This window comes from Nicotiana attenuata, unplaced genomic scaffold (assembly GCF_001879085.1).
Source record: "Nicotiana attenuata strain UT unplaced genomic scaffold, NIATTr2, whole genome shotgun sequence".
NCBI classification, from domain to species: Eukaryota; Viridiplantae; Streptophyta; class Magnoliopsida; order Solanales; family Solanaceae; genus Nicotiana; species Nicotiana attenuata.
The window spans coordinates 288,646-303,058 of NW_017671333.1; the positions used below are offsets into that span (position 1 = coordinate 288,646).

Genomic DNA, 14,413 nt, shown 5'->3' on the forward strand with positions numbered 1-14,413 from the left:
TTTCTTAAGTTGACAAAGCTCTTTAGATACGTAAGTTTGTTTTCATAAAATCAAGAGAATTGGCGGTAAAAAAAGTCTGTAAAAGATGTAAATCAGTTATAGTATTGTATGAAGAGTAAAACTTAATAAAATGCAAATTTGAAGTAATAAGAATAAACTTTTAGACCAAAATATATTCTAAATAAATTAATCTTAATTATTATTATTATTATTATTATTATTATTATCATTATTTTCTTACATTTATTACAACAAATTAAGTCGTTATTTTTTGGTTTATAGAACTAGCTAAATGCGGTTAACATTCATTATATTTAGGAACTTATATTCCAATTTAATTTTTATTTTCTAACTCAAACACATTATTTTTTTAAAAGTTTATATGAAATTTAAAAATTATTTACTCATTAATATGGGGACACGTGCAAAGCGCGTACATTAAAGACTAGTAATATGAAAAACCAGAACAGTCTGTATTTTTATTTTTTTTGGCTAATAAAAAAAACAGTCCATTTACATAGCATTACAACTTTAAATACATGAATTAACACCCAAACCGAAAGAAATATTCTGTGTAGGGTTAATAGATAAAAACCAAACCAACCATACAAGGACTTAGTAATTCCTTAATAGCACACAAAACAACATTTACAACAAATTTGAATATTTAACTAATAACCACGACCAGATAGGAGAACAGCAACACCAACTGAAATTCCAAAGAGGAGTATCAAAAGCGCAGTAAAATTAAGTATAAGTCCTTCTTGGTTCCTTGTAAGCCCCAAGAATATGAATTTCTGCACCAAGCCTGTCTCTGCAGCTACTATTGCCAAGAAGAAGATGATAATCCCAATTAGGGCATGCCATGGAGCCACCCTTGACCTTGTTGACGTTCGCGCCCCGGGAAATAAGAAGGTCAAAAATGATAATAGCCACTGTCCAAAATAAAAAATAATAATTTAAATAGCCGCTAATTTAACTGTTTAAATTAAAAATAGCGGATGTGTAAAATATGTTTAGTTCATAAAATAAGAATAGGGTGGACCATTTAATTAATCTGGATTCGAATATTGAATGAGTAACGTAACATATTTTTACCTGGAAAGCGAAGAGAATGATGGTGGAAAGGCCAATCCAGGAGTGAAAGGTATACATATGAGGAATTCCAGCTTCCTTATGATATTTGAAAACAGCGTAGAGACCAATAACCGCAGCAACAAGAGCTATGAAATGAAGAATCATGTGATACAACTTGTGCTTCTTGCTTGATGTTGGAACTGTGGTGTATGCCATTATTGCTGTTCCACAACCCAAATTAATTTTATTAATTCATAGCAGCTAAAAAGGCATAGGTAACAATAGTTTAAGAAAGAAAAACAATCTTGGCTGCTTGCTGTTATCATTTTTTATAGAGTAGGAAAAAGAAAAGGATTGAAGAAAACGAGGCACAGATTAGCTTCAAAAAAAAAAAAATTAATAATAAGTCCAACAGGAAATATGTTTAAATTTTTCTATCTCATTTCCTCTTTTTTTTTTTCTCTCTAATAATAGGAGTGTAATTTTTTAAATTTTTTTTTCCTTGAACAAATTGTAGTCAGGTCCTACGAGTGATCCTTTTCTATTTTCATATTCATAATTGTAATTAATAGTAACAGAAAAAATAGAAAAGAAAAAAAAGATTTCTGCTAACTATACACATGAATATTTAAAAAACTGATTTTCATTTCTTACCTTCTCCAGCTAATAAGAGAAACCCGATAACCATAAGCAATGGGTGAATCTGCAAACACCAAAGCCAAATAATTAGTAAAAGAGAAATATATCAAATAAAATATGAAAAGAAAAAAGTTGTATAAAGAAAAGCTAAGATCACCAAGAAAGCTTTTAATTATCCAGAAAAGGAAAGAAAAATTAAATTAGTTACATTGAAAATCTTGGGCTTGTTGGTTGAAGTGAAAGCAAGGCCTTCTCTGAAGTGCAAAAGCCAGACTAGCATCAGTGTAGTGATAGCTATGAACAACAAGTGCGCAAACAAAGTCACTGGCACTGGAGACACTTTGTAACTCTTGTTCGACATTTTTTCTCAACTTTTTTCGCTCAAATGCTTTCTGGACACAAGAAGGAAAAGAAAAAGATGAAGTAGTAATAATAGTTGTAATGCAAATTAAATATTTAGATAGTTTTGAAAAATCTAGCCTAAGCAAGAAGAGTTCGAAAATATTGCTTGCTTAGTATACTAAGTTTACTAAGCAAATATAAGATACAAAAAGGGGAATTTTTGTTTCATGTTATTTTTTTTTTCCTTTTTAAATTGTTGTAAGAAAAAATGAGGTTTAACTATGGACGTACTAAGAGAAAATAGGAAAAACTCTCGATATAGCCCGGGAAATAATCAAAAGCTAATTAAACACGAATAAAGGGATAGAGAGAGTACTTAATTTGGAAGAACTTGATTGACACTTTGCCCTTACAGATTGACAAATGGTTATAAATAAAGCAGCATTGAATATGATAACGTTTCGTAAGGGATTTGTGTATGTTGTTTATAACAATGTGTAGATTTGTCAGTACGCTTTAAGCTAAATATTTTAGAGCTTTTTAAGATTTAGTTACATTGGAAGATGATTTTTGTGAGCAATAGTTGATTTAGACAAAGGGAGTAAAGAAGAGATAACTTTGTCAATATTATTAAAATACAACTACTTTAGAGATTGAGATTAAATTTAAAAAAAAAAAAAGATTTGAAGGGTCAAATTTTCAAAGATGGGACCAAATTATGGACCCTTGTTGGATATTTTTGATGTTACATGTTACCCCCTTTTTATGCCTAACAATGAGGTCCTTATCAAAGAAGTACTAAAATAAAAGTGGATGATTCTAGGTTGACACATGAAGCTTCTACTTTCCATCAACCCAAAATTTAGGAGATTTTATGACTAAAAATACAACCGATGTTCCTCAAATTTGTCATTTAACTACGGGCAAACCACTCTATAATAGCCTTGTTTGTTCCGAATATTTTTGAATGTTATAGCGAAGTGATGTTATATAGAACATTTATGTATTGTAACACAACATGAAAATTGATTCGAAAACACTTGACTTCTATAATAAAGTATTGATATATAAGAATACTATTATAGAGGGGTCTCTGTTGTTTTAATTTCTTTTGGGCGGGGGTAAATTTGCAGGTCACAAAAAAAGTAATTGTGAACGACTTGGCAACAAGCAAGGTGATTCCGTTTGAAAAAATAAAAAGAAAAGGGAAAGAGATGTTATCGATCATATTGGGAAGAAACTATAAACACATGTTCTGTCGTATATTATACCAGACACACACGCACATACATTTCCATGCAAAGAGTAGACTTTTATAATTCGATGTTTTTTTTAGTTTACTAAAACAAAAGAAGAAAAGAACTAAGATAAGTTGGCCGACGTCTAATTTGTTTTTTTAAGACAAAAGATGTTATTTGTTTTGGAATACTGGAGACCTTATAATTCGAATTTGAGAACCTCTATGAATATTAATGTCATGATGATGCTTTGCTGTCCTAAGCACTACATAAGGAAAAATAAAAATTAATTTTTTTTTTTTTAAAAAAAAAGGCAGAACGGAACAAAGTCTAGATATATAATTGCAACGTGGAACTCATTAACAAAAGATTTGTGGTTTTGGTTAACTAGTTAGGAGTAACATTTAGTAAATATAATACGTGCAATATTTATTACAATTCCACTTGTACGTCTTTTCTCTTATCTAGCCATGTAAAGAAAAAAAAGAGCCATGTAAAGCATGACAAGTGACAGTTATTAGTATATGGTTTGGCTTTATTTACCAAAGGATTCGTTTGAAGCATTATATCTCATTTTAACAACCATTTTGGGCAATGTGTAAGCAATAGGATGTAAACAAGTGTGATTTGTATTTAGTTGATTTATAAAAAGAGACAACTTCAATAATGTTATGACCGGTTTGGTTGAATCTGTCACGACCAAAATTAACTACATGTCGTGTTGGTGCCTAACACCGCCATCAGGCAAGCCAACGGTGATTGATCAACTTAATTACTCATCTTATTACGTTTCAAATCATAATTTTTCTTGATTAAATAATATAAAATATAATTTACAGGGTGAAATAATAATTACGTGAACAACCATACTGAACATCCAGTAGAAACCCCCAAAACCCGGTGTCACAAGTACATGAGCATCTACTAAGGAGTACAATAATAATACAACATCTCTCTGGAATACAAGTTAGACAGAAAAACATAAATAACTCTAATGGAGACACTGTATGCTGTGGATCGTGACAAGGAAATGCAGCTTATCGTAAAGTCCCCGCAATAGCCGCGCCTCTGCACCCAGAGAACCACCAGAAACATATATATACCTGCACAATAAGTGCAGCAAGTGTAGCATGAGTACGTAAATCAATGCGTACCCAGTAAGTATCTAGCCTAACCCTAGAGTAGTAGTGACGAGGGGTCGACATCGACACTTACTAGTGGTCCAATAAGACAGATACAGTAAGAAGTAAACAAATATGGGGCAGAGCAGATAAACGGTATGAACAAATATAAGTACGAGGTACAATTAATCCTCCTCGGAATAGTAAACTCAACCTCTCTCTAATCAGTTACCTCCTCAACCAGAGTATATATAGAATGGACCTCACCAGATACGTCATCACAACTCAAATTAGGAAAAATATACGGATGTGCTAGTTTCTTGTCAGATATTACGTACAACGCTGCCGAGGCGAACGGCCCGATCCACAAGAGTGTTTTTATAGAAATATTGCGGCGAATGGCCCGATCCCATCATACTGTGTGCACTGCCGAGGGTCGAACGACACGAACCATAGATGCATTTATTATACTGCCGAGGCGAACGGCCCGCTACCATGAGAGTGTGGTACATATTCCTGCCGAGGCGAACGGCCGATCCCATTAGAATAAGAAGCTTTAACGGGTCCTTGACCCCACTCATGAATAAACGTGTGAGTTATGAATTTTTAAGGAAAACCTTTCGATGAAAATGCATAGCGCGGGAGAAATCCGTAAGAGGAGCACAATTACTTCGCGGCTAATCATGAAGCTCATCAAATCTCTATAATAACGAGTCTATCACTCTATGCAAGTCTAGCCTCAAGTCGTAACGTCAAATAAAGGAATTTAATAGGCAAGAACAACTCAATTTGTACAGTTATAGCATGGCATGAACCTAAGTCTACCCGGACATATGATGAATCTAGCTACGTACGGACTCCCGTTACCTCATGCGTACGTAGCCCCCGCAACAAATATCACATAACAGATACATCACCTAGGGGTAGTTTCCCCTTCACAGGGTAAGACGGGAGACTTAACTCACTCCAAAGTTCCATAACCGGCTCCAACGCCACTCTAACACCTCAAATCGATGCCCGTCGCTCCAAAACTAGTCAAACAATGTGCAAACCAATAAAATATACTCTAATACTCATAATAAATCAATTCATAACAATTCCCAACTCCGCTCGAAAAGTCAATAAAATCAACCCTCGGGCCCACGTTCCGTATTTCAAAAAATTTCGAAGATAAACATTACCCGTAATATTATGAACTCAAATATACGATTTATTCTCAATTCCATGTCCAATTTCGTGGTCAAAATCTAAAAATATCAAATTCTAGGTTTTCTTCAAAATCCCTCAATTTTCCATAAATTTTCACGTTAAATCCTTATAGAATCCGTGCAATTAACTTACAGTAGGCGGGAATTACTTATCTTGTAATAGACGATGAAAATCTTCCCTTGAAGCTTTCCAAAAATCGCCAAAATCAAGAGAGAAATGAGCAAAAATCCTGACATAAAATAATTTGCCTGGGCCCGCCCTTCTTCGCGATCGCGAAGGCTAAAAATACTGCCTCCCAAAATTTCTCTTCGCATTCGTGTTCACGGTCACAAAGCCGCATTCGCGAAGGCTAAACACTTCCACGCCCCCAGCTCCCTTCCTTCTTTGCGTTCGCGACCCCACTGTGTCGCGTTCACGTAGGCATGCTCCAGTCCTCTTCTGCGTCCGTGAAGCCTATGTCACGTTCGGGTAGAACAAAAATCTCTTAGCCCAAAATTCTTCTTCGCGAATGCATGATACCCTTCGCGTTTGCGAAGAACAACACCAGATACTAGCACCATCAGTTGCAAAATAGGAAAAATAGTTGAAACCACTCAGAATCATACCCGGGCCCTCGGGACCCCGTCCAATCACACCAACCTATCCCAAAACACGAAACAAACCTACTCGAGGGCTCAAATCGCACCAAACAACATGAAAACTACAAATCGACGATCGAAATCTTTCTTTAAACTTTCAAACTTCCAAACTTTGACGAACGCGTCCGAATGATATCAAAACATTCCGGAATGACGCCAAACTTTACGTACAAGTCATAAAATACGATAAGAACCTATTCCAAAGCTCGAAATCTCAAACAGACATTAATAACACAAAAATCCACTTCAAATCAAACTTATGAATTCTAAAACTTCCAAAATGCCAACTTTTTACAATAAGCGCTGAAATGCTCCCAGACCACCCGATACTCAACCCGAACATACGCCCAAGTCTGAAATCATCATACGAACCTATTGGAACCTTCAAATCCTGATTCTGAGATCATTTACTCAAAAGTCAAACCTTAGTCAATTCTTCCACCTTAAAGCTTTCGAAGTTAGAATTTTCCATCCGAATGAACTCTGAACTTCCCGAAATTCAATTTCGACCACACGTACAAGTCATAAAATATGAAGTGAAGCAATCCAAGGCTTCAAACCACCAAACGATGCGCTATAGCTTAAAACGACCAGTCAGATCGTTATAGAATCCATATCACATAATAAGAAAATCTTTTTTGATGTATTGATCTCAAATCTTAAATATACACATTTGTTATCAGGCGAATGGCCAAATTGTGAATATTCGAGAATTCATTTGCTCAATTTGAAGTTATCAATATTTTGGGATCTGGGCAGGCTTTATCACATCTGCGATCACATGATCGCTTTTGCGAAGGACCTGATGCGAAAGTCAGGGTCGCATTTGCGACTTTTCCTAGGTTCATCAGGCGCCATATTTGTGATGGTTTGTTCGTATTTTCTAAGGTTCGCATTTGCGAACCTAGGGTCGCATTTACGGATTTTGCACATGAACAAAAGGGCTAAAAACCGGGCTTAGCTTCATTTTATCATATTTAAGAACCCTAGAGTCAGTAGGATGCGATTTTGAGAAGGGATTTTCGCATACAACTATTGGGTAAGTGATTTTGATCAATTGTAAATTATATTGCATGATTACTTATGAGATTTAACCTTTAATCCATGGTATTTGAGAGGAAATTTTGGGGGATTTTATCTCTGCTTTGAAAAATAAAAATTTGAGATTTGAGGGTCGAATTGGGTTCGGATTTAAAAACAAAACACATATAGACCGGTGGGGTTATGAGTAGTCAAGATCTACCCTTGGACTCGAGATTTGACCGAGCGAACCTGGAGTTAACTTTTGTTGACTTTCAGAGAATTGCGTAAAGATCTTAACTTTATTTGTTGGAATTGGTTTCTCTTGCATTATTTGATATTATTAAGTCATTTTTGGTTAGATTTGAGCCGAGCAGAGGCGGATTTTAGAGGAAAAGTATTTTTAGAGTATCGATTGAGGGCTTTTGAGGTAAGTATCTTGTCTTAATTTGTGTGGGGGAACTACCCCGTAGGATTTAGTTTGATTGCACTATTTGAATTACGTGGAAGATGTGTATATGAGGTGACGAGTGCTTACACGGCCTTATATGTAATTGACCGATTTAGACTCTTAGGTTTTTTGTATGCACTTAATTGATGTTGTCATATCATATTATATCTTCCATTGTCAAGTTTACTCTTATATACTTTAATTGAAGTTGTTACCTCTTTTACATGCACTCTCTTTATTGTTGAGTTATTCTTATTTGAAGTTTTCACTACATGTTACCTCTTTCATTGTTGAGTTGTTCATAATTAAAGTTGTTATTATATGTTATCTCTTCCATCGATGTGTTTATTCTTCCGTTTTATTGTGTTGTTGTAATTCTTGTGTTGATTTACTTTCTGTACTCTTATGTTATTGTAGTTGATTTTGTACTGATTTTTTTTAGCCGTGGGCTATGTATTGTTGTGGTGTCGGTATTATTGTTATAGAGATGTTGTGGTATATGGGCACGTTAGTGCGAGTTGTTATGTTGTGTTGTTGTGTTTTTGGCATATGTGGGCCTGTTAAGAGGATTATCGGGGTGTTTGCTTGAGACTCTGCCATGCTATTATTGTTATTGTTATTGCACATAAGCGAGACAAGGCGGGCTATATACATATGTTGGGTTTGCGCATGTGGCGAGACAATGTAGGATAATTGTTATTATTGCACATGTATTTGATATTCTTAGTTACTCTTAGAAGAGCTTATGACTCCGTACCACTATTTTTGAGAAATGTATAACTATTGATCATTTTTAGCTATGTATGTTATTTACCGGTTCATGTTTAATAGTTAAATACTTTAAATATATTCATAACTCAGCATGTGCTAGGCTTACCTAGTCCTAGGGAATAGGTGCCATCACGATCCTCAAGGTGGAATTTTGGGTCATGACAAAGGGTTATATTGGACCTTCAAATAACGGTAGGGGCTTTTTTGTTCGTATAATATAATAGAGGCCAAATATAAACCTTTTCAAATTGTAGAAGGACAAATTTGACCCTTTATTTTAGGAAAGATATTTAAATATATATTGATTGGTTGGAGAGTGTTTAATTCTTTTTAGGTTGTTTAGTTAAAACAATCATGAATATTTAAATATTTTCTAGTTATTTGAACAGATGTTTAAACATTTGTTAGTTGTTTGGACTTGGTGGAAGTGGTGCAGAAGGAAGAGGAGGAGGTGGCAGTAGGGTTGACGGAGGACGAGGAGGCTCATAGAATGAGGAGGAGAAGGAGGAAGCAGAAGGGGAAGGACGGAGGAGGAGTGGGGATGGGGAGGAGGGTTTGCATGAATAAGAAAACTTTGAGATTTTTAAAATATATGTCATTAGCACTATGGGTGTCAGTGGTTCTCTTTGACCGGGTATTTTAGGGTGTTAATAGTTCGGTTCGGCTAATTATTTTATAAAATTTGTATCATATTAATTTTTTGATAACTTTATTTTGTATAGCCATTAGACTTTTCGAAACATACCGATCATCTAGATTTTTCTATAATACCGGTACGGTTCGATTAATTTTTAGTATTTTTTTTAAAATATCTTGTCAGAGTCACTAATAGTTAAAAAGCGATAACATGCATGTTTGCATAGGACTTTAGTGAAACTCCCTAGGAATTTTCTATTTAAGAGGTGATGACGGGAACATGAAAGATAGCTAGAGTAGAGCCATCTCACTATTCTATAGTAACGTAAATAAATTAAGCAAAGACGAGAGGAATATAAATCACCCGAGTGAAAAATATTAATCAAGTTGGACTCAAAAATAAAATCTTTTAAATGATTAAGTATCCAACAAATGAAATCTAAATCATACTAGAGGAAAGATATTCAATACCTTATTGTTTTGCTACCCAAGATCGTTGGAATACCTTGTGGCTTACTATTTAAGATACTAGAACTAAATTAATTTCAATAGGAGTACCACAATAGGTTTGGGAGTTAGAAATTTAGATGTTAATTATATATTGGTTTGTAATTGTGTTCATAATCCCAAGGACCTAGGAAAAATTAAATGTTTTGTTATTTTAAATTTTAATATATATAAAATTTGGTTTTCATATATAATTTATCGGTACGGTTCGACACTTTCGATTTATTTTTCTAAAATGAAAAATCTACCCTATTATTTGGTACGATTATCGATTTAAAAACTATGATTTATTAAAAGAAACCTACTAAAAACTTAATGTTCTTTCATAAAACCGTAGGTTTTGATATAAATTTTTACCGTACAGAATAATAGGCTAGTTTTTTAATTTCATAAAAATAAATAAAAAATATCAAACCGTACCAAATAAATTTATATATAAAAAATATATTTTATATATTAAGTTTAAAAGTAAGAAAATATTAAAAAGTTTTTCTTAGGTCGTGGGATTATGGAACGGCTACAAGCCACCAAGTAACTAACACCTAAAGTCTCGGCTTCCAAACCTAGTCTGTTACTCCTATTAAAACTAAATTAGTTTCAAAATCTTAAGTAGCAGGCCACAAGATATTCCAACGATCTTGAGTAGAAATCACAAGGTATTGGATATTTTTTCTCTCGTATGATTTAAATTTCTCTTATTGGAAACTAGTCTTCTAAAAAACTCTATTCTTGAGTCCCAACTTGATTTCAACTCATTTGATTTATATGTCACAGCCCAAATTCCACCTAATCGTGATGGCACGTAACCCAACCTGCTAGGTAAGCCAAACAACATATAAAACAATTCTAATGGAGGTTTATAAATAATCAATAAAGGAAATAACTGAAGTTTCATATAATACCCCAAAGATTGGTAGTACAAGTCATGATCCACTAAGATTTAAATTTACAAAGTCAGTACACTATAAATACAACATCTATTTGAATATACATAAACAGAGTACGAGTCCAAAACTATCAACAGCAAGAGGTAGCTATATCAGAAAAGCTATAACGACCCGATCGGTCGTTTTGTGTAATTGTGCCCCATTTCCCCTTTTGATGCTTCACACATGTGTGTTTATGATCTTATGACTTGGGGGGTTTGTTAATTTCATTCCGGAAAGCTTTCGGGTTGATTTGGACCCTTGATTCTTGACATAGAGGTTTAAATTAGAAAATGTTAGACCTAACTTTGACATTGGTGAAAACGACCCCAAAACTGTATTTTTATAGCTTTAATAGCTTCGTACCATGATGTCAGACTTGGGCGTATGCCCGGAGGTGATTTTGGAAGTTCGTAGGTTGATTTGTGCTGATTTTCCAAAATTTGGCAATTTAAAGTTGAAATGTTTGACCGTAGGTTGGCTTTTAGCTGTCGAGCTCGGAATTTGAATTTGGGAGTTGGAATAGGTCCATTATGGTATTTAAAATTTGTATGTAAAATTTGGTGTCGTTTGGAGTTGATTTGATAGGATTCAGATGTTCATTTGTAACTTTAGAAATTCTTGAACTTTACTTTGAAATTCATGCGTTTTAGTGTTCGTTCATAATTTTAGATGTTATTTTTGTGTTTTGATCGTGCGAGCGAGTTCTTATGATATTCTTAGACTTGTGTGGATGTGTTGGTTTGGAGCCCCGAGGGATCGAATGAGTTTCGAACATGTTCCGGGGTGTGTTAGGCCGAATTCTGCAAAGACTGGTGTCTGGCGCCCTCTACTGTCGCAATTGCAAACACCATTGTAACGACCCGACCGGTCGTTTTGAGCTCTAGCGCGTCGTTTAGCGGTTTGAAGCCCTGAGTAGCTTCACTTCAGGTATTATGACTTGTACGCGTGGTCGGAATTGAATTCCGGGAAGTTCGGAGTTGATTTGGAGAGAGAATTCTCATTTCGGAAGCTTTAAGTTGAAAGAATTGACTAAGATTGGATTTTTGAGTAAACGACCTTGGAATCAGGATTCAAAGGTTCCAGCAGGTTCGTATGATGATTTCGGACTTGGGCGTATGTCCGGACTGGGTTTTGAAAGACCCGGGAACGTTTCGGCGCCTATTGTGGAAGTTAGCATTATTGGAAGAATTTTATAAGTTTGGGTTGAAGTGCATTTATCGAAGTCCTTTTGAGATTCTGAGTCTGGGAATAGCTCCGTGTGGTGATTCTGGTATTGGGAGCGCGATCAGAAGTGAATTCGGAGGTTCGTGGGTCATTTTGGAGTCATTTGGCTAAAGATAGAAATTTAAAGGTTTTTGGGAAGTTTGACCGAGAGTTGACTTTTTGATATCGGGGTCGGATTCCGATTCCGGAAGTTGGAGTAGGTCCGTAATGTCGAATATGACTTGTGTGCAAAATTTGAGGTCAATCGGACGTGATTTGATAGGCTTAAACATTGAAAGTAGAAGTTTAAAATCTTAAAGTTCAGTAAGCTTGAATTGGAGTGCAATTCATGGTTTTAGCGTTGTTTGATGTGATTTGAGGCTTCGAGCAAGTCCGTGTTGTGTTTATAGACTTGTGCGGGTGTTTCGTTTGGAGCCCCGGGGGCTCGGGTGAGATTCGGGGTAGCTTCGTAGTGATTTGCTAAGAAATGGGATTGCTGGTACTGGTATGGCCGCATTTGCAATGTTTTGGTCGCAAATGTGACCATCGCGTTTGCGAGTAGGGCTTCGCAATTGCGAAGGAGCCCGACCCCTGGCAGTGTTCGCATTTGCGACACTGTGGCCGCATTTGCGATCCTAGCAGACGTCGCATTTGTGACTCTATGGTCGCATTTGCGATCCCAGCAGCATAAGCCAGGCTTCGTATTTGCGAGGCTTTTGTCGCATTTGCGACCCTCGCATTTGCGAACTTGGTGTCGCAAATGCGACATCAGAGAGCTGTGTCCAGCTATTAATTTCGAGACTTAGACCATTTAGCTCATTTCCTTTCGTCTCTTGGGCGATTTTGGAGCTTTTGGAAGAGGGTTCTCACCTAGTTGAGGTAAGTAATTTCTACACCACATAAGTTAAATACATAGATTATGGGCAGATTAACATGTGAAAATTAGAGAAAATCAAGGGTTTAGATGAAAAACCTAGAGTTTGATAAAAATAAGATTTAACCACGAAATTTGTGATGGAATGAAGTAGAAATTATATATTATTGATCCTTAGGTTATGGGTAACAACTTTCTTCTAAAGTTTCCAGAATCCGGGCACGTGGGCCCGGGGATGAATTTTAGGAACCTTGCATTTAGGGTTGGGAAATTTGTTTAATAATTAGAATATGAGCTTTTGAGCATGTATTGACTAGTTCTTATCCCATTTGAATAGTTTTGGATCGTTCGGCTCCAATTTGGAGGTCTGAGCGCATTCTTGAATTGGGATATAGGCTTCGGAGCGAGGTGAATCTCCTTTCTAAGTAAGAGGGAATTATCCCCATATATGAAATAATTGAATATGTGCTGCTAATTGTGGGGGCTACGTACGCACGAGGTGACGAGAGTTCGTGCGTAGCTACTATTATGCTTATGTCCGGGTAGTCTAGGACCTAAAAGCATGCTTACTTGTAATAAATGCAACTTTATTGATAGTTTAAATTGCTTAAATCATATCGAAGTGGCAAATGATTTTCTAAAAGAGCTAAACTTCATTTTCATGACTTGTAAAAAAAGGGAAATTTACACCTCCTTGGATAATTGTCTCCTTGATGAATGTCTTGATTGACTGTTCGTGTATGTGTTTCTATGTGTAGCTGCGTCGCATGTATGATTCGCGAGTAGGGTAATTTTTTATTCATATTTAACCGCGTCGCATGTATGATTCGCGAGCGGGGTAATAGATGCATCTATGGTTCGCGCCATTCGACCCTCTGGCAGAGCATAGTTTAAATATTATTGGATCGGGCCGTACGACCTTGGCATGATTTGCGCATGCTTGTATTGCTTTCCTTAAAATTTATTGAAGTTGATATTGTTTCCTTCCCGGCTTGAGAGTGAATGTATAAATGATGAAAAGAAGTTTGGGAATTTCCCGTAACAGAGAGAATTGTTTACTTGCTTTATTCTACTGAATTACAATCATGTTTATAAAAATCCTCGATTTATTATATTATTGATGTATTATTATTGGACCACTAGTAAGTGTCGAAGTCGACCTCTCGTCTCTACTTCTTCGAGATTAGACGAGATACTTACTGAGTACACGTTTTTTTCGTACTCATGCTACACTTGCTGTGCATTTTGGTTGCACGGGCACATGTATTTCTAGTGGCCTACTGGGCGTAGCAGCATGGATGATACAGAGACTAGGTGAGCTACATTTCTCGAGGAGACCCGTAGCCAGTATAGTCTCTTTCTACGTATTGTATTTACTTCTGTCCAATTTGTATTCCGGATAGTTATTGTACTTTATTCGATTCTCTTAATAATTGCTCATGCACTTGTGGCACCGGGTTCTGGGATGTCTATGGGATTATTCATTATATTGATATTGTTAACGATATTATTATTTATTCAGTGGAACTTTTTCTATATTGTTTAAATATATAAAAGAAGTAAATTCAGAAATATCTAAAACAAGAAGTTACTAGTTATCTAGTGTTGGCTTGCCTGAAAATGGTGTCCGGCGCCATCACGACCCTTAGTGAATTTTGGGTCGTGACAACCATGGTCGCATTTGCGACCATAGTAGGGAACCTACAAGTATCGCAAATGCGATGCCTTGGTCGCATTGGCGCAGTAATTCTGGGTTGG

General features: G+C 35.8%; 1 protein-coding gene across 2 annotated transcripts; it reads right to left on the reverse strand.

Annotated features, from left to right (window-relative positions):
- Positions 1-496: 496 nt before the first annotated feature.
- On the reverse strand, positions 497-2,537 carry LOC109207620 (probable ascorbate-specific transmembrane electron transporter 1). Of its 2 annotated transcripts, XM_019370568.1 has the most exons (5): positions 2,435-2,537; positions 1,925-2,108; positions 1,732-1,780; positions 1,099-1,298; positions 497-935 (listed from the first exon to the last, which is right to left on the reverse strand). In XM_019370568.1, exons 2-5 carry the CDS (start codon positions 2,075-2,077, stop codon positions 672-674), a joined length of 666 nt encoding a protein of 221 aa, XP_019226113.1. In that variant the 5' UTR covers positions 2,078-2,108; positions 2,435-2,537; the 3' UTR covers positions 497-671. The 2 variants fall into 2 exon arrangements, with proteins under 2 accessions (XP_019226113.1, XP_019226112.1); XM_019370567.1 differs by lacking the exon at positions 2,435-2,537 and having other exon boundaries at positions 1,925-2,425.
- Positions 2,538-14,413: the final 11,876 nt, after the last annotated feature.

Coding starts and splice junctions, on each gene's coding strand:
- LOC109207620 (XM_019370568.1), bottom strand. CDS start 2,077: ATGTCGAACAAGAGTTACAAAGTGTCTCCAGTGCCAGTGACTTTGTTT. Junction 1,299..1,731: donor TCTCTTATTAGCTGGAGAAG/GTAAGAAATGAA, acceptor GTTGTGGAACAG/CAATAATGGCATACACCACA. Junction 936..1,098: donor TCATTCTCTTCGCTTTCCAG/GTAAAAATATGT, acceptor TATTTTGGACAG/TGGCTATTATCATTTTTGAC.